Below are 20,453 nucleotides of genomic sequence, written 5' to 3'. Positions count from 1 at the left end.
AACTTTTAAATGATATTTTTCAAATAAATAAAATAGCGTTGATTGGCATATAAATACAAAAGCCTGGAAATAAATTATTACCATTTCATGTAGCATAAGTTGTAAAAGTACAATCTATGCTTCTGAGTACTTGGGCCTGCAGAAGGCTTTGAAAGCAGGCCTGCAACTGATAGAATGGTGGAGTGACTTATAGAAATATAACATGCACTTTTTAGGAATAAGACCTGCATTTTTAATGAACAGTATGGCCTCCCGTTTTACTGTAAATTGTTGGTCACGTTTGTGATAACTCGTTTTCTGGAAGGTAGAAAAAAAAAATCCTAACAGCTGCCGGTTTAGTGACCCGAAACGGGCAAAATATTCACTGCAGATTGCAGAAACGCAACCGGCTTATTTTTTTTTTTTTTTACATAAGCTTATGCTTCAAACGGCCATTTCTTATCGTGTAAGTTCATTTGGTATCTCCTTACATCTACAGTACACGTATTATGCAGAGTTTACTAAGTGTATAAGGACAATTCTATCAGTTCAGATATGGAACTCTATCGCAGCCTGCTGGTGAACTCGGGTATGGCACGCCCATCAAATTCGGTATAAATCTTTATTTATACTCCCTTGCTCAAAAAAAAAAAAAAAAAAAAATCAATCAACCACTCATAGCTTTAAAACAAAGTCGAAAACATGATGTTAATTCACAGTTTGGGGCAGCGTTGGACTTATGAACATAAAATAAAAACAATGTAAAAGAATAAAAACATTTAATATTGATCCGTGATGAAAAATGTGCAGCATCTATATAATTTCTCCACTCGAGAGGAATCTTATCGCTGAACTAAAAACTTGACGTGTTGTATTTTTTTTAGACGGATATCAGTAAAAAAAAAAAAAAATCTCAATTCTGTAGTCACCAATGTTGATACCAAGTACCGATACCACTGTATGTACTCCTGATACACAAATCCATCCATCCATTATCTGTAGCCGCTTATCCTCTCTTGGGTTCTTGGCTAGCTGGACCTATCCCAGCAGTCTTCGGGCAGTAGGTGGGGGGGACACCCTGAACTGGTTGCCAGGGGAATCGCAGGGCACTCAGAAACGAATAAACATTTACACACCCAATCACACAATTTAGAGTATCCAATACAGCTGCCATGCATGTTTTTGGAATATAGGAGGAAGCCACGTGGCCTCGGGTAGAACATGCAAACTACACAGGAAGGCCGGAGTAAGCAAGATTTGAACTCAGGTCTCTGAACTGTGAGGCAGACGAGTCAACCACTCTCCACCAAGCTGCCCTTGACAAATCATTTTCAAGAAAGACCTATCTGTTCAAATAAACACTTTTCCTTAAAATGTCATGAAATTAATGGCATTTTTTATTCTTCTAATTTGCAATTTCCAGTTTATGATCATAAAAGTGCTCCTAGAGAGCAGCCAATATTAATATCCTTGAAATATGGGTAGGTATCGGCCCGATACCGATACTTGGTATCAGTATTCGCCCATCCCTAGTAAACCCCTAGAAAGTGTAAAACAGTTCAGAATGTCAATCCATATATATATATATATATATATATATATTTTTTTTTTTTTTTTTTTACAGTTATCCACTGAATATTTCCTATGTTGTTCACATGTCAATACTGCTTCTTCAGCAGTGAACAAAATGTATGGCTGGAACATTAAAGACCATTAAAAGAAAAAAACAACAACAGAGCCTTCGAGGTCTTAAGAATTAAAAAAAACAAAAACATTCACAACCACTGCTAGCTGCAACCATTTTGACAATTCATATAATTGTCAGAGTGAATGTCACTGTATTTAATACAAAACCAAACTGATCCCAGTTCTTATTTGTTTTATACCTTAAATAAACCTGGATATTGTGGTTTGAGTTTTGGGGGGAGGTCACAAAAAAATATTGAAATGCAAAAATTAATGAGTTCGACATCCTGAGTTGGAAAAGCAAATCAAACATAAATAGACTGTGGCCAAGAAATGGCGCAGCTCGCGCTGGTCCTGCTGCTGCTGCTGTTGTAGTTTGTGTTTTGTTAGTCATGTACTTGTCAGTCCAAGCAGCATGAAGTAGCACATGCTAGTAACCTTGAAGTCCATTGTACACCTTCTGTATGGAGCCTTGCTTCAACAGGCTCCGAATACCTGCAGAAGGATTGAATTCGTTTAGAGTGGTCACTTGAACATCAGGTAAAAAAAATACACTGCTTAACAAACTTATCAGCACCCAATATCCAGAGTGACCCTAAAAAGCAATGGTGTTTCTGTAAAAAGAGCGCTCTGAAAGAATCCATACTAAAGTCGCTATTTATGTTGTTTCTAATTATCAAGGATCAATTTTTGCTCAGTGTTTATCTAATGTTTGTTTTCGATTTAAGAGAGGGTTATGGAAAGTAAGTATCCAGCAAGGATAAGTATATCTTTTTTTGTGGAGAATAAAGAACCTTTCATTCGTAGAGTATATAAGGATTCTTTTTGAAGTTAGAACGGGACAGTCTGTTCAAGACAAGAACTTAGTTGTTTCAGTTTTGCTCCCTCTTGGAGTAGTCCCTTCAATTCATAAGAATCATCTCTTAATCTGTTTGTGTCTATTTGGAGCTTCAAATATGAAGAAACCCAAAAGCCAATTTGTTTTTCAGACTATTTTACTGATCTTGCCTAAATCCTGAAAATACATCAACAACTGACAAATGTAATTCCCTTCCAAAGTGACTCACCATTTTTCTGCTTTTCATCCATTTGTGTCTGAGGGAACTCCACATCAAAAGTGATTATGAGTGACCCGCGAATGTTGATGTTGTCGAAATTGGGCAGGCCCTCGCCTTTCTTCCACATCCTGGCGCCTGGCTTGGTTACCTTGTCCCGCATGATGTGCACCTAACAGTCAGGACAAACACACATGTAGTGCTTTGCTTCGACATTACCTTAAAAAGATACTGAGTGTGATAGAAGATGGGTACCTTGTGTCCATCCAAATGAACTATGTCCATCTCAAAACCAACTAGCGCCTCCACCAGGGAGATGGTTACATTGGTATACAGGTCATCTCCCCTGCGCTCGAACACGCGATGTCTGCAAAAGACAAATGGCTCCTTAATGTCCTATTCTTGTGCATCCTTTAACCGAAATGTCGTTATAAAGTTGGCTCCTACTTTAACACTTTGATGCGGAAACGCAGATCTCCAGGTTCTCCGTCAATGTGAGGCTCCCCTGAGAAATTCAGATTTTGAAATAAATTAAAAAAATAAAATAAGGTACTCATATTCTTTATAATAAAATGTTCCATTGACCTGCACTAGTCTAAACACGGCATTCTGATTGACTTTGTGGGATATGAATTAAGCTGAAAAATCCACCCGTTAATATCCATCTCGGTACAGAACATTTTGCCAATTGCCATTGATTTGAGATTACATCACAGATGCTCAGGTAACAAACAATCATTGCTAACTAGTATCCTGACTTTGATCATATGACACTCACACCTGAGCCCTAAGAAAAATGTTGGTCCATCCGTCTGTCTGTCCCATCCACCCAAACACCAACTCACTCACCCATCATCTACCACTTCGTGAGTTAGGTCGCATGGGCAGAAGCTTCAGAAGGAAAGCCCAGACACCCTCTTTCTGGCCACTTCGTCCAGCTACTCTGGGAGGATCCCTAGGTCTTCCCAGGCCAGCAGAGAAACACAGTATTTCCAGTGTGTCCTGGGTCGTCCTCGCGGCCTCCTCCCAGTGGGCCCGGAACACCTCACCAGGGTGACACCCAGGTGGCATTGTAACCCGCTGCCCGAGACACCTCAGTTGGCTGCTCTCAATGCAAAGGAGTAGCCGCTTGACTTTGAGCCCCTCCAGAATGACCGACCTTCTGACCCTACCTTGAAGGGAGAGAGCCCTGACACCCTACAGATAAAACTAATTTGAGCTGCATATAATGTATCTGGAATCTAGTTCTTTTAGCCACAATATTTGAAGCACACCCTCCGTTACCCCTTCTTAAAAATAGGGACCAAAATATTGGTCAGCCAATCTAGAATCCAGCACTGCCTCTGATGTCCTGTCAACCAGGACAGCCCTACAACATCCAGAGCCGTTGGGAACTCCAAATGGATCTCGTCCACTTCCTGTGCCCTTGACAGCAAGAGTTTTTTTTTGGACCAACTTAGAGGCTTTTACCCTCGTAATAGGAGAGCCTACCGTATGTTCCGCACTATAAAGCGTACCTAAAAAGTACACAACATTGTCTCAAAAGCTGATAATGCACCTTATAATCTGGTGCGGCTAATATTTTGATATCAAATGATACAACAGCAACCCCAATGCGATGTCTCACAAGCAACGAAGCAGAACGTCTTGCTACTTTATCTTGATTTAGTTGAGTGAGCTTTATAAACATGCAGCCATACTAAAAGTAAAAACTTAAAAAGCATTAGCCATTACTAAACAAACAATGCGCCACAAATAACCCGCGTGAAGGGATGTACATCTATGTTAACGTTATTGCAATGCTGAACAAGCATGATCGCAATCTTCTCATATGCTAATTAAATCATTGGCAAGCGTATGATGCACATAAGTGTCAACAGCACGTGGCAACAGTGATGTCCAAAACACATAAAAACACAGACGTACAGTCATTGCTTTCGGAAGAGTCCTGAATGAGGGAGTTGACTGAATGCACACGGCCTTCATGCAGTTGTAATGACTGGATTGTAGTTAAGTGTCTGGGAGTGATGACGTCAGGGGGACGACGAGAGACAGGGAGAGTGTTTTGGAAGGGGTTAAGTAATAAAGGGGTGTCGACTGTTCCGCTCCCAAAAGGAGTACAGTATACCGGTTCTGCCTATCCTACTAGTTCTACGGAAAACTTTGGGACATTTCACACAAGTCACAACACACAGTTTCTTCCTGACTGCACCTCCAAAATAAAATTGTCAAGGGATTCTGACTGCATAAATTGAGAGTTTATAAATGCAACAACGCCATACAACTCACAAATGGCAATTTTTAAATCAACAAAACAATATATTTTAAGGTTTTTGGTTGCAATTTGATTAACATATTTAGCTTTAATATTAAATTATAATTATATTATTTTAAACTCTTGATTCATTTTGGCATTTATCTAAACAATCTTTTGATTTAATCAAGAGGTATTTTTCCTCATTCCTCAGATGGTACTAATAAAAACAGCTGTTTATTTTGGCTGTTGTGAGAACGCTTATACTGTATTATTAAAGTTTATATTCTACGAATAAATTTAATTGTTTTTAATACATTTAAGTGCAGCACCAGTTAGTGGATGCATAATGCAACACAAGCCAGTACAATTTACATTACTAGTTTCAATTTTATGTGCGCCTAATTATCCAGTGTGCCTTAAATATGATTTTTTTTTTTTTTTACATTTTACAAAATGTGCCTTCTTTGGAGGTGCGCCTTATAGTCTGGTGCGCCTTATAGTGCAGAAAGTACGTTGACTCCACTACCTCAGAGGAAGATGTGCCTGTGGTATTGAAAAGGTCTTCAAAGTGATTTCCCCCACGTCTTGAGTTGAGGTCAGCAGCGCCCAATCGCTACTGTACAGTGTTAATGGTGCACTGCTTCCAGATGGTGGACTAGTTTCCTTGAAGCCATCAGGAAGTAGTTTTCAATGGCCTGACCAAATTCCTCCCACACCCGGGTTTTTGTCTCGGTGACCGCCAAAGCCACACTCTGCAATTGGTACCTATCAGTTACATCCGGAGACCCACAGGCCAAAAAGGCCCAATAGGACTCCTTCAGCTTGACTGCTGGTGTCCACAATCAGGTTTGGGCATTGCCGCCACGATCTGTGCCTGTCTACCTACCTTACCTTACAGCCAGAAATTCGATCAGTCGCCTCAACAATAGAGGTAATCCAAGCTGTCTTTTGAATAGAGTGCAACTAAGTCTAGTCTGAACTTCTGCCTCGCACACCAGCTCAGGCACCTTGTCTGCCAGAGAGGTGACAATCTATGTCCCTAGAACCAGCTTCTGCAGCTGAAGATGGGACTAGCAAGGTCTTCGCCCCTGGCCACCATTCAGCTCACACTGCACCCAACCCCAAAGGCCCCCCCGACTGGTGGTGAGCCCATGGGTAGGGGGACCCACGTTAACTTTTCAGGCTGTGCTCGGGCTGGGGCTCATGGGTGCTGGCCCGGCCACCAGGCGCTCACAAGCCCCACACTAAGACTGGCTAAACTGGGATCTCCAGTGACTCGCATCCAGGTAAAATAAACTGTTGTCTCAATATTCATATTCGGCATATGGGGTCTATGAGCCGTGCTTTGTCTGGTTCCCTCGCCAAGGACCGGTTTGCCATGGATGACCCTGACAGGGACATAAAGTCCCAGACAACTTAGCACCTAAGACTATTAGTACACGCAAACCCCTCTACCACGGTAAGGTGATGGCTCACGAAGGGATAACATATACTGTTACTTTTCATATACAAAAAAAGAAATAAAAACACACACAAACACAACATTTAGAGGGGCAAGCCTATCACCGGAGCAGCAACAATCCTGCTATTTGATGCCATGGAAACCTATTACAGCATTAAGTGACAACTTGGATTTTGGATATTCTGAAGCTTACCTTCCCCAATGAAGGGATACTCCATCTCATCTCTCACTCCTTGTTCAATTTCCACCTCCAATGTTCTCTCCTCATTCACCAGTCTGGTGCAAATGACACAAAAATGAGTCACTGAGAGCACATCCAAGGGTCCACATAAAAAGCAACTACAAAATAAAAGTGGGGACTCACTTCACGTTTGGACATTCATCACAAACCATTTCTTGCGTCATCTGGAAGCGGCCAGGGCCGAGTTGTGTGGTCCTCATCTCGGGGCGACAGTTGCACTTCCTCTTCCCAGGTGCCTCTTTGGCTACGGGCTTGTTACGCACAACCTGGCCATCACAATAAGATCCATTTACTAAGCAGTGGAAGTAGTTTACATACATAATTTTTTAAGTTTATTGCAACTGCTGTAGTTGTCAGAGATGCTCAACTGCTTTCTGTACACTGTTGCACCGGGTGCCCTTGAGAAATGCACTTAGGCATTTATTAGCTAAGAGGTGCAGTACTGTTTGCACACACATTCACTGTGCAATTAATCTTTATTTCATACAAATGTGGACTAAATTGTTGGTAAGCCAAAAGAAAAAAAAAAACACAGAGCCTTCTACTTACCTCTACAAAGTTCCCAGAGTAGACCTCTTCAAGTGTGACCTCCAAGTCAAGCACAATGTCATTTCCTCTGGGAATATTTCGGTCCTGCTGCTGTCGGTTGCCTCCAAACATGAAACCGAAGTCACCAAAGAAACTACAGAATGGAACATAAAAAACTGTTGAATTACCAGTTAGTCAATTTGAAATTCGACAAGATTTCATAGACTGCTTCACTACCCGAACATTAATTCAGTACACTTGGGTGACATTTGTCAGTAATTATCAGTGTGTATTTGCATTCATCATTCAAATAAACCCGTGCAAATGTGACACACATTTTGTTTATAAAGCAGTTATAATACTTATTAACATAGCAATTTATAATAAAGCAATGAGTCAAATCGCTGTAATGGAACTGTTTTATGAGTTGGCTAATTGTAACCCTTAGTATAAACTACACTCAAGAATCAACAATTTAAAAAAAAGCTTTGAAATCTTGTCATTTTATTATCCTTGTCATTTTATTATCCTTATGATTATGCTTAGGTTACTCAGTGTTTCATGCTTGACATTGTGCTGGGTGTACCCAATGCAAGTGGCTGTTTTTTTTTTTTTTTTTTATCAATACGCGCACTAACACGGTGTCTCGTTCTATGAGCTCGACACATGCGCAGATGCATTTATGTTGCCGGAAGCATAACGACTTATTGGACACTGCATCGGCATAGCTTCATCTGCTTGTCCACTGCCTTCCGAGCCTTTGTGTGCAAGCCAGCAGCTGTCATACAATGGCCCAGTTTCCCTTCAATCAAAAATCAAATTAGCTGTTCTCCAGCTGTGTTGCGTGCTCTTGTGTCGACTTTCTGATTGTGTTAATTTTGAGTAAATGCAATGAGTTGTTTTAAGTGTGATTTAACTGAGTTCCACAGTAATAAAGAATCCTAATGACTATTTCCTGTGTTAAAACAAACCTGGAGAAGATATCATTGTGTGAACTGTGGTGACCTTCTTTAAGTCCATCCTCTCCATATGCGTCATATTGTTTTCTTTTCTCTTCATCTGACAGAACCTATAAATGAAGCAGTAAAGTAACAGTCATCCAAATCAGTAAAGACATGACGTAGGTGTACCAAATGTTGTTGCAGCAGATCTATGTTGGTAACAACATTACAAATCTATCAAAACTCCAATCACGTTTTACTTTTACCATCTAATTTGATTGCAATCAGAGCCGAGTGAATATTTGAAGCACCTGCACCTCTGATCCCATTTTACTTTTGTGATATCATATCAGCCAATCAGATACAGCCACAGGGTCGAGTTGACCAATCAGGAAGGGCCTAGTGTTTCCAACGGCAACAGACCTGCTAAACGCAGAAGCCGTGCGACCGAGCGCTTTCATCCGATAAACATTTGATGGCAAAAAATAAAAACGTTCTGTACGAATGGAGCAACTAGTTTGCTAGAATAATTTAAATAACTTGAAAAATATATATCTCATACTTCATAGGCTGCGCCCAAGTCAGCGAATTTATCCTGAGCTTTGGGGTCGTCTTGGTTCCTGTCAGGGTGTAACTGGAGCGCTAGCTTCCTGTAGGCTTTCTTGATATCCCTGATTGATGCAGTCTTGCTCACGCCTAGGATCTTGTAAAAATCCCGCCTATGGGAGAAAGACAAACGAGTCAAAACCATGACCAATGTGAAGACTTTATCACAAATAATAATTTTGTATAAAGGGGCTAGTAAAAACAGACTAATCTGAGTGACAATATCACGTTTGTGAGAACAATTTGCCCAAATTAATGACAATTACACCTACACGGGAGTAAAAAGGTAAAAACGATAGTAGTTTAGCTGCCTTTTCGCTCTCCTGGTTGAACCAATCACAATGAAACATGTGTACTAGCAGGCGATGCTGCCTGAGCGAGCGTCCGACCACAAAACTGCTTACTTACCCGGCAGACACTGTCGTGATAATCAACAGAATCACACAACACATAGTGCACAGATTCATCCATTTGGTCGCCATATAGAAACTCCTTAAATACATATATTTTACGAAATATTGATAAGAAGGACCGGCTTCTTTTGAGGTCGAACTCTGCAGCCTGTGATAGAAAAGCTATTTCCGGCTTGTCAAGGAAGTCCCGCCTACCAGCATAGTTAAACCCCGCCCACATTTAAAGACATAAAAGGGCCAAACTGGGGCTCGCATCTTCAGCGTATAAATAAGGACACTCTAAAAACGCTTCTGTACTGGTAGAAACTAAGGTTAATGACGTTAAATGTCAGAAAACGGTTTAAGAATCCTCACCAAAATGTATTTTGGTCATTGTAATTTACCCCCCCCCCCCCCCCCCCCCCCATGTAACGAAATTGAATAATAACTAGAACTACGAATATATTAAAAACATACTGTTGGTCGTGAAGAATACATTTATTTGCACGCTTATAAATATCATCAACATTGAATTTATTCCTTTTCAATAACGGTCTAAATCTTACACGTTGTCCCTTTACGACTTTTCTTTCTCCGGAGACATCCACTGTAGACAAAAACGTTACATTGCCCTCATATTTTGGATACATAAAGTGTTTTCCTATTCAAGCAACAAGCTGGAGAGCACTTGAATTAAAAGTCTTCAAAGTCCATCAAATTCCAAATACTTATGTGATTGTTATTATTCTCAGAGATCAATGCGAACATGTGCAGACTATTTTGGATGATGATTTGTCTTCCTTATTCCGCGATGTTAAGCTTTTTACAAGTAAGATGTCCTACTGACGGTAAAGATGACTTGTGATGAAATGAGATTCCATACCATATTGCCATTGTCAGGAAAACTGGTTTGACAAGTGTTGTGAATAGTTAATGTCATTTGTTGTCAAATTCTCCCATGAAGCAAAGAATCTTGAGCTGGTTGTCTAGAGACGTAAATATTTGTAAACTTGCAATTCGAAATAAAATAACACATTTGTTTTTTCTTTTTGATAAATCTCTTGTTGGGCTCCAAAATTGTACCAAGTAGCATTCAGTATGCCATTCTGATCTCCAACCACTTACGAGAATAAGTCCTTTGAAATAGTGATATAAAAACTGAGCATTTTATTTTAAATAAATTAAAAAAAAAAACAGAACTCTGGCGTCCAAGGGATAAAGTACCCCAATAAAAGAAATGTACATTGACGCATGCGCAGCACGGCACACTGTGGAGGCGCTGCCCACCTCCTCTTCTCTATCGGTGGAAGAGGAGCAGTAAGAGCAGGCTCTTTTTGTGGCAGCGGCATGCAGTGTGGCGACTGTGTGGCAGCTGCCACCGAGAGCCACGGGTAGCCACAATTGATGCCACCAGTAGCCACTCTTTCCGAGGCATTTCCATGTTCGTCTGTGGCTGCTGCCACCGGTAGCCACACTTGATGCCACCAGTAGCCACTCTTTCCGAGGCATTTCCATGTTCGTCTGTGGCTGCTGCCACCGGTAGCCACACTTGATGCCACCAGTAGCCACTCTTTCCGAGGCATTTCCATGTTCGTCTGTGGCTGCTGCAACCGGTAGCCACACTTGTTGCCACTCTTTCTGAGGCATTTCCTTGTTCCCTCTGTGGCTTGGCTTCACCTCCACGTTATTCTTTTTCGTGTTAGACTTGCAATGTGTTGTTGTTGGTTTGTATAGTTGCTTTTATTTCACCCATTATTGTGTGGATTCCTCTTTCGTCGTCGCTGCCGTTGCATTTTCCTCGGTCTTTTTTTTTTTATAAATATGTTTCTCTTATTTTCATTTCATGTATGTTTTTTAGATGTACTGGTATTGTATCTTATTTAGTGTGGACTGTGTTTTCATTTATTCACATTTGTATTATGTTCTATCACGCAATGACCGGAAGAGGCGTCTCCAGAGTTACTACGAGCGATGCAAACGCGTAGTCACGGTCGATGCAAATGAGTAGTCACGGTCGATGCAAATGAGTAGTCACGGTCGATGCAAATGAGTAGTCACGATCGATGCAAATGAGAAGCCACGAGCTATCCAATGAGCTGCAAGCAATGGCCGACATTTCACCGGCTATCCAATGCGCGGCAGGTAATGGCGGACTGGGCGTCGCTATATTGTAATACGGGGACTCCTCGTCGCCCAGCTGTCCAGTGAGCTGCAAGCAATGGCGGACGGTCTTTCTCAAGAGGAGGAGAGGAGGGCGCCAAATAGGAAGTAAGAACACAGCTCAACTGTTCCCCAACTCGGCTTTATCTCCCAAATGATCTCAGAACAAGCCGTTGGACTTGTAACACACATTGAATGATACGAAGCTTCTGAGATGGAACAAGCCGGCGCTTGGCCGCCGACGAGTAGTGGAGGTAAGTAAACGCACTAAAGAGTCGCTTTTGTTAGCCTCGCTTAGCTTAACTCCTCACTTTAGTCCCAAGTTTACGGCGGTGAGAAAAATGTACTCCTTGAGAGATCGAGACCCTGGTTGCTTCAGACAACGCAGTTGGTTTGACGACCAATTGAAGCGTGCGTTTTAGCCATGGTTTCAATCAGCACCAAGTAGACGACACTGATGAATCGGATGAAGGCGGCGGAAGTCTGGTTGTCATGGCACCATTAAGTGCCACCATACAGGATTTCCGCGGGTCATTCAAAAGTCTGAGAATGCATGAAAATCAATGAATCAAACAGCCAGGCCTTCATTTTCTTCAAAAGATATCTAATCAATATTTTGAATGTCTTAAAAATGTAACAAGGATGATTGTAAATAGTGTGTCATATCAGAATACGTGTACAATACATTCTTAAAGGGAAGTAACATCAAACGTTTTTTTAAATGCCTTCTTTGTGGCCCCACATCTAAACTCTTCATTAAGCAGTAAAATCCACCCGCTTTTATCCATTGCAGATACTCATTTTGCCACTTGTTGTCCACACCAAAAATAACATCACCGTTTCTTAGAACTCAGTCAACACTTAATCGTGGCTCACCCGTTTTCTGAGTTTGGTAATGTGAAGTTAGCAAGCTGAGCCACAATAGGCTGTCACCTGGTCCCAAAGCAGCCTATGGTGTTATTTTCAGTCAACAGCAAGTAGAACTTTGACATTTTCAAAGTATTATTTGTACATTTTAAAATAATTGGCCAAATGGCCACCCCCCCTAATATGGATTAAAAACTTGTGGGTTTTGCTGCTTAATCCAAATTCCATAAATGTAACATTAATTTATTCATCCACTAACAGTGATAGACTCCAAAGGTCATTTTTTACTGGGCTGGCAGTGAATAAATTAATCCCTGTTTTTATGGAATACTACAAATGCATTACTGACAATAAATAAATAACACTGCCAGGGGTTAGTGTTCCATTTCACATTGAACTCATTCACTGCCTCTGACAGCTATTGATGTGAACGATCCATATTTACTCAGCTGGCAGTGATTGAGTTAATCAGAATATCATGTTCAGACTACAGTATTTGGGTTGGGGTGCATATATTAAAACAAAATGTAACTTGGCTTCTCTTTAAAAATAACAAACAAACCAACAATCAAATTGATTCACTGCATTTCCTCATACATAGATCAAGAGAGTGTGAGAATATGGCCTCGTATGGAGCCCTTTCTCCTCGGTGCCCTACAGGTGAGTGTACACCATGAAACGCAGTTCCAACATACAATAGCGAAAAACAAAACTCAGGCTTGATTCCCTTATCTTAGGTGGCCCCCTCCTCCAAGCTGGGCCTGCACTACCTTCGCAAGATGGCAACCTATGTGCGCACCCGCGATGGCTGCTTCCCCTCTTTGATCTGGCCCATGTGGAAGCACATTGCATGTGGGAAGCTACAGCTTGCAGAAGACCTGGCGTGGCTCTACTTTGAGACCTTTGACCTCTTTACTGGCCACTCGCCCGGGGACCGACTAGAGTGGGCCGAGTGTGTTTCCCAGTGTTCAAGCAAAAGTGAGCTTGACCAGCAAAGGAACGAGGTATTGAGAAATCTTTTTTTAGTATATTAAAAAAAATCGTGCTAAACAATGATCCCACATTATATATTGAGGTTCAGACTTTGCAGCCTCAGCTACTTGTGGGTTTGTAAATGGGACAAAACTGTTTTTGCGGATGAATCCTCAGCTATATTGTTGTTGTCAAAGGACATCATGTATTGATTTTATTGATTTTTTTTTATTCTGAAGAGCAACAAAAGCTCTACTTTGCTTTGCAATTTGCAGTGCAAAGGAAAAATGTAGCAACAGTGCTAAATTCAACCCCAAAACAACCCTCCCTGCGATTGTCTGGCAACCAGTCCAGGGTATCCCCTGCCTACTTGCACCAGCAAGCCAGTAACAGTAGTGAGGATAAGCGGCAACAGATAATGAATGGATAGACGGAACGTCTCTCCTTTTATTATTATTATTTTACAGTTTAATGCCTCAAGAAGAGTTAAAAAAGGAAATACCATTTGTTTCTGCAAGGATAAAAGGAATATATTACTTGTTTATAATTCTAGTATACTTGGAAAGTTAGTTAAAAAACATTCCCATTTCCACCGATAAAGACCACTGGGACTGCCATGCCAGAAAAATGAAAAAGGATCACCAAACACATAAAATACTTAGTAATCAGTGTAATCTATAGTGACACACATATATAGCACATATTAACAATATATTTCTGAAGTACTAGATGGTTAATGGAGAGGAAATTGAACAATGCAAGTTACCTTGTTGGAAGTTGGCCCAGCACAGGCTTATTGTGGATGGAAAAGTTGCTAAATGCCACTAGAATCTGTAGATAGGTGTATAGTGAAATGCTGGTATGTCATTTCATCTTATTGTTATCATTCCTATACCCAACTGCCATTTTTTCCAAAAGCTGTGGGATGCATTGTCCCAACGGGAGTGAAAGGGTTTTCAGGTACTTTAATGCCTCTTAAAGAGACAGTGTGTAAGATTTTCACTAAAAAGGAATAAATTAAATGATTGAAAATGTCAAAACCTTGCAAATGAATGTGTTCTTAAAGACCAACAGTATGTTTTAAAAAATACTGTACTCATAGTAGGTCTTCTTATCATGAAATTATATTACATGAGGGGTGGCACTTCTCCGGAGGCGGCCATGTTTGTTATAGCTATGGACAATGGTAACTGCAGCCCCTGCGGCACCCCCTGCTATCCGTTGTGAAAAACGACCTAAATCTTACACACTATCCCTTTAAGACACACTTGAGCTCAATTGCTTGGCCAGGCCCCCAAGAGGCACACTTCAACATACACAGCTTGGCATGGTAGGACTAGGAACTACACATTGATGTATCGTTAATTTCTTTATTTCCCAGAGGTCCGTGGACACACTGCAGTTTCTCCTATTCCTCCACATTCAACAGCTGAACCGTGTGTCTCTGCGTAATTCGCTCATTGGTGAAGAGTGGCCCAGCCATCGCACACGCTCTCCGTCTCCAGCGGATCGGGAGACCAAGACAAGCTCCCAAAACAAGGTCATCCGCATTTACCAGTCACAAATTTTGGTCCACTTAGAATATCGAATGATAGCCTATATGTAAACTGCATGCATGGTACACTTTATGATGTTGTACTTTACCAAAACAACTGCAGTAGGATGACATGCACTGCATGTCAGAATTATTCTAATTTTACAATTTTATTGAAAGACACCTCCTGCTTATGTATCAATTGAGTCATTGAGTGTATTATGAGAAAAAAAAAATTGAGGCCAATATTAAAAAAATATATATCTACTGTAAGTTGAACAAATTCTGTGAGTTGCACCATTATCTGCACACTCGCCAAAATGGAATGGGGTCTTCTATGACCCAAATCCACCTCTCAGTTGTGGGTCCTTTACAGCAGTAGTTCGTAAATGGGGGTACCTATACCCCTGGGGCTTCATGAAGGCACTTTCGGTGGATATATGAGATTTTAACAGGTTTTCAGCAGGTATCAGCAAATCTAAAATAATGTTTTTTTAATGTAGTGACAGGAACATTACTTTTTACGTTTCAAATTAAAACCAAATGAAGAACATGAATTAACTTATTGCTAAGTTGTGTTTTAAAGTTTCTCCTTTAAAAAAGTTATTACGTAAATGTATCATCAGGATGCACATTGTCATGTTTCTGAATGAAATGTGCCTAGAGATATCAATACAAATGTACTTCCAAAGTTGAATAATTCAATCAGGTTTGGCAGAGCACCGTTGTATTTTATTATTATTATTTTTTATTCCCATTTATGCTGGTACATGTGTACTTGGCTAAAACAAATCTTTCACAAGGGATACATCGATGAGATAATAAAAGGAGAACCAATGCGTTACACTAGAATAAGGAACATTTTGATGGTCCATATTAGCAACAGTATTATTTGTTGCACTGCGGAGGGAAAAGAGGAATTTGCCCTGGTAATTATTAGCTGCTTTGTACTAATAATGTCAACACTTAAAAAAAAAAAAAAAAAAGTTTTTTGTTTTTTTTTGGTGAATGTTGATAAAAGAAGAAGGCTGCTTCAAGGTTTGGACTAATGGACTAATGGCCCTCACGTTCACTCACTCACTCACTCACTCACTCACTCACTCACTCACTCACTCACTCACTCACTCACTCACTCACTCACTCACTCACCCACCCACCCACCACACATAGCTGTCACAGTAGACACTTTACCTGCAGCAATTATACAACTTACGTATTTTAATACAAGAAAAAAAATAAATTTATAAAAAATATATTGATTTAGTTTTGCTTACATTTTTATACTGTACATTAACTGTTATTGTAATCAAGTTGTTTTGGAAGAGCACGGACCTCTGTCTTGGCACACTGTAAGAAGAAAATTAGTCAAAAATCTAATCCATTGTTAATTTCTGTGTTTATTGTGTTACAGTAGAACTGGGATGACCAGGCACACCTATCTTTTGTTCAGAGCCACCTTGCAGAGCTCCTCGAACTTCTGGTCGAGCCGAACCAGCTGTCCCAATCTGGGACAGTCCCGCGCGACTGTCAGGTGTGTGGATCACCCATTCGTGTTATCTCACAGCAAGATAGCGAAAACTGCCCGCACACCCTGTCCACTCCCAGATCTCCCTGGAGGCTGTGCGTAGCCTGGGCCTGCTACTGGAAGGCTGGGCGCACCCGGGCAGAACTGTCCAGTCTGTCCATAGGTTGCTGAGTAAAGGGCCGCTCCAGGTGCAATCAGGCTACTCTGCGCTCAGCCATTCCTTCCCTTTGTACCAGCTCGTCTCCTGTCTTCAACATAACCTCACCCTCAATCCCTTTGGGATAACGTCCTGCCTGCGCTCAGGGAAGAAGCTAGCCTGGGCCCAACAAGGTACAGTGATCTTAAACAATGCACATGTTGTCTCTCCTCCTTACTCAACCTTCCTATTCTCATTGGATATAGTGGAGGGGGCTATGAAGTCCGCCAAGATAGCCCGAAACACTCACATGGCCCCAGCCGGCAGCAAGATGGTGCTCATGTCTCAGGTCTGTAAGCAGACTCTGGCCAAGACCTCTGATAAGATGACGGGGGCCAACATTAAGATCCATCGATGCGCAGATGCTTTCATCTACCTCCTCTCGCCTCTCAGGTTAAGATCCACTCGCAACTCTTAGGACACAAGTCAGTCGCTTGAAAGGCAGGAAATGGAAAAGGAAAATGTTCATTGAGTAAAACTCTTTCGTTCACAATACCTTTTATATTGCTGTTTTTGTTTGTAAATTTAGAAAAAAATCCTGGAGAAAAAGCTAGTAAGTATAGCAAAATTAAAAATATTACATAGAATATTTTTTACATTTTTTACATTAAAAATAATACACAGTGAAGAGACAGTACTGTAAAGTGTAAAAGCCATTTGGTATTTTTTCAAACGCTGCATAGCATTATATCTTTAATCATTCTTAATCTCATAGTCATACTGTAATCATATACAGCCACTATATTTTTGCACGTCAACTCATTAGAACCATTGCCTCAGATATAAGGTGTTGGAAAGAATATATATTTATATATGTAAATTTGTTAACATCTTGAACAGAACTTGAATGAAAATCTGTTTAGCATAGCTTTTAGATGGTGAAATTAAAAAAATGTTTTATAATAATTAAAAGTTGTTTAATTGCTGTGAAATATTTTCAGATTTCATTTTTTAAATACTAAACAATGTCGACACATTCAATTAAGTCAAGGCATTTTCTTCGATTTGCCAGCAGTTTCTTGCCGAATGTGGAAAATCTAACGTAAAACACAGTCAAATCTTACTTGGTTTTAGTGAAAGATGTGTTGTGTACACGCAGTCAGAAAACGCAATATTGCCTTCAATTAGATTCAATAATTTGGTCTTTCCTCAGGTCAGTGAGTTTGGACAAGTGCCGAGATTGCACGGTGGTTCTGGGTCCAGTGGAGACCAGTGTGCATGTGCACTGTTGCCAGAACGTGCACGTGGTGTGCGTGGCAGGCAGGATCGTTCTCGGAGCCTCGTCCCGCACCACGCTACACGCCATGACGCCAACACGCCCTCTGATCCTGCCTGGCAACACTGACATCACCCTGGGTCCCTTCCACACCTTCTACCCTTCCCTGGAGGACCACATGGCTAGCGTGGGGCTGGCAGTGGTCCCCAACATGTGGGACCAACCCCTGCTGCTGGGGACGGACCCCTTGAAGTCCTCCGCCAACCCGGACTCAGCTTGCTACCGCCTCCTGCCCCCAGAAGAGTTTCACACACTGGTGGTGCCTTTCCACATGGAGGGGGACACGTGCGAAGTGCCCGGGGGGTTGCCGGCCCGCTATCAAGCAGCACTTGATGACAAGCAGAAAAGGATACAAAGATGGAAGAAGACTGTCGTGGAGGCTCACCTGAACAAGTGAGTCCTTCTCAAATAGTGGGGCATGGGCCCCCCTGGGAGGAGGGGGGGCGCAAGGTGATGACCCCAAGGAACAGGCTTGAAAGTTAACTCAGACTTAAAAGTTAACATTTGTTCAAAGTTTATTCACACTGATTTTTTTCTTTTGTTCATCATGTTAAAAAGGATACAATTTTAGTTTTCACGTAAGCAATTTATTTTATGGAAAATTATCTTATTTACCGTCACCGCACCAAGTAGGAGGGCGCAACATATTTTTCCTCTCCTAGGGAGGGGCGATGCAAGTAGAAGCAATGCTCTAAGTAGAGCTAAGATGACCCCAGTGGGAATAAGTGGTGGTATAGAAGAATTTTTCATAATTTTTGGTGGCTTTGCAACATAAGAAAAATAAGACGTTTTAATCTTTGGACAGGATAGTGCTGTAGTGTGCAAATTGTCCTGTATTTTAGTTGTTGTTAAGTCTGCCATAGTTGCTGCAAACTGCGGTTAGGTTAGTCGACAATTGACTCGTTCAGGATTACAAACTTCATCAAAATGTATTTGTACATGAATTCTTCTTTTTTAAAATGAACTCTAAACCAGTGGCATACACAGTGTTGGAATTGGCATAGCATACAAGGAAAATACGGAACTATTTGAAAAATACCAATTTATTTGGTTCGAAATTGCATGGGGCAGATGGCACTTTGAGCCCAGACAAAGAAATGGAACAGGAAAAAAAAGTCAGAGCAGAAGTATAACCACTGAAAGAAATTGCTTCAAAACAAAACTCCCAAGAATTGTGTTTTTAATTTGCATAGCAATATTTTAATTGTTCTGTAGTAAATATTAAAAAAATATACTTGAAAGACAAAAACAAACAAAAAACAGCTCCAACTAACCCCAGTGCAGTGTCAAAGTAGAAAATCCCAAAAGTAGTTACCATAAAGAGACTGTGTGGATAAGATCTTTTTTTTTTTTTTTTTTCCATTGCATGACTGTCGTGTTTGGATGGAGTATTGATGCCAATAGTCAATAACAAGTTTAGCTAATGTGAATGGTAACACTAGTTTGTCACTATTGCCCGAGGGACTCTGAACTCGCCGTGACCCTGACTGAACAGTGTACCAAATTAACAATACAATGGGGTCAAAATAAATACATAAAGGTCAAATATGCTCTTTCTACATTGCGGCTTTTCAGCTATTGTGTGTGTGGGTCTGGGACATACCACTCACTGAATGTGGGTTTATTTGAATCAAATTGGCACCAAAGTGGAATCAATGAAACCAACAAAGAGCGAGCTGCTTGCGGCCACTTCTAAAATGAGTTCTTTCCGCAGGGAGCAGAAGTGCAAGTTCCAGGAACTAGTGGAGGCAAAGTTCCATGAGTGGCTCCTGGAGACGGGACACAGGCAGGAACTGGACAGCCTGATCCCGCCCCCCACATCCTCCATGCAGGTCTTGAATGGAGCCCAGGGGGTTGAGATGCCGACAAACGACACGTACATTAAGACGAGAGGAGCGGTGGGACAGTCGCCGATGGCTTGTTGATTTGTTGTTTTCCCCCACACTTTTAGTTGTGTTCATTTCAAATGGCGTTATCATGGACATTCATGGCATGAAGAAGTTGGGACTCAACTTGAATCCAAGACCCCTTTTTTGTTGGAATGTGTTAATTCTTTCTGTTCATTCTGTACAGTATGTAGAGTACATTCTCTTTTCTGCACGTTCTATTTTTGCAAAATATTTATGTAACAGAGATATCTGCTGAAATCTAAACTAAAGATTTACTGCACAATTAATTGGTTTAAAAGCTAAGATGTCCAATAATGGGTCCCCACTGTTTATGTAATGATATTCCCTTGCATGTCAGAAAATGATCATGAGGATTCATGTAATATTAATTCTACTTCAAAAGGTAAAGGAAAAAAAAAGAACTGCTCATTTAGTTCATTTGGATTGTCACACTCTCAATGAGAACCCTCCCTATAATGGTAAAGGTTGTTGGCAAATGTGAATTTGCAGAGCTAAATGTTGACTGTGTGATCCACATGAAAGTGTCAATTTACGCAAGTGCCAACCAACCGCGTGCTTCAAAGTATATTTTTCTATCAGTCACACTGGAATCAGGATGTATATTTTATGTATTATTTCATTCATCCAAGAGGCCTGTCTGTTTGCACTTCAAAGTTTCGATTTGTCAGGGTTAGTTTGCTTTGTACATAGTGAGCCATTAAAAAAAAAAAAAAAACACGTCACCTTATTTTATTAGATGATTCGTGTAAAACGGTGAATACTGCTGTCACTTTTCTATGCAGCTGTTAACATCCATTGTTACCTCCAAGTGGTAAGAAATGGATGGATGAAAAATGAATAAATATAAATAAAAATGATGCACACTT

At 40.8% G+C, this 20,453-nt stretch overlaps 2 protein-coding genes across 2 annotated transcripts; one reads left to right on the top strand and one right to left on the bottom strand.

Moving 5' to 3' along the window:
• Positions 1-741: 741 nt before the first annotated feature.
• LOC148424076 (dnaJ homolog subfamily B member 11-like) lies at positions 742-9,341 on the bottom strand. The gene is made up of 10 exons (XM_088416081.1): positions 9,164-9,341; positions 8,712-8,868; positions 8,180-8,277; positions 7,230-7,362; positions 6,804-6,946; positions 6,633-6,715; positions 3,168-3,225; positions 2,976-3,087; positions 2,733-2,892; positions 742-2,160 (listed from the first exon to the last, which is right to left on the bottom strand). Exons 1-10 carry the CDS (start codon positions 9,256-9,258, stop codon positions 2,096-2,098), a joined length of 1,104 nt encoding a protein of 367 aa, XP_088272207.1. The 5' UTR covers positions 9,259-9,341; the 3' UTR covers positions 742-2,095.
• A 1,302-nt stretch (positions 9,342-10,643) lies between these two features.
• Positions 10,644-20,429, top strand: LOC148424075 (TBCC domain-containing protein 1-like). Its single transcript, XM_088414231.1, has 9 exons — positions 10,644-11,561; positions 12,776-12,834; positions 12,912-13,178; positions 14,528-14,686; positions 16,095-16,211; positions 16,286-16,535; positions 16,608-16,794; positions 17,555-18,070; positions 19,392-20,429. The coding sequence occupies exons 1-9, from the start codon at positions 11,522-11,524 to the stop codon at positions 19,600-19,602; spliced, it is 1,806 nt and encodes a 601-aa protein (XP_088270357.1). The 5' UTR covers positions 10,644-11,521; the 3' UTR covers positions 19,603-20,429.
• Positions 20,430-20,453: the final 24 nt, after the last annotated feature.

The sequence above is a fragment of the Hippichthys cyanospilos genome, chromosome 5 (genome assembly GCF_059441005.1).
Source record: "Hippichthys cyanospilos isolate Australia breed blue-spotted pipefish chromosome 5, RoL_Hcya_1.0, whole genome shotgun sequence".
In the NCBI taxonomy this organism is placed as follows: Eukaryota; Metazoa; Chordata; class Actinopteri; order Syngnathiformes; family Syngnathidae; genus Hippichthys; species Hippichthys cyanospilos.
The sequence above is the reverse complement of the archived record's forward strand: the minus strand, read 5'-3'. Positions and strand labels throughout refer to the sequence as shown.

Bases quoted from the DNA above. Each gene is read 5' to 3' on its own strand.
- LOC148424076 (XM_088416081.1), bottom strand. From the start codon at position 9,258: ATGTATTTAAGGAGTTTCTATATGGCGACCAAATGGATGAATCTGTGC. The intron at 8,278-8,711 runs GTATGAGATATA...CTTCATTTATAG, and splicing joins ACTTGGGCGCAGCCTATGAA to GTTCTGTCAGATGAAGAGAA. The intron at 7,363-8,179 runs GTTTGTTTTAAC...TCCATTCTGTAG, and splicing joins CACAATGATATCTTCTCCAG to TTTCTTTGGTGACTTCGGTT.
- LOC148424075 (XM_088414231.1), top strand. From the start codon at position 11,522: ATGGAACAAGCCGGCGCTTGGCCGCCGACGAGTAGTGGAG. The intron at 13,179-14,527 runs GTATTGAGAAAT...TTTATTTCCCAG, and splicing joins TTGACCAGCAAAGGAACGAG to AGGTCCGTGGACACACTGCA. The intron at 14,687-16,094 runs GTCATCCGCATT...GTGTTACAGTAG, and splicing joins AGACAAGCTCCCAAAACAAG to AACTGGGATGACCAGGCACA.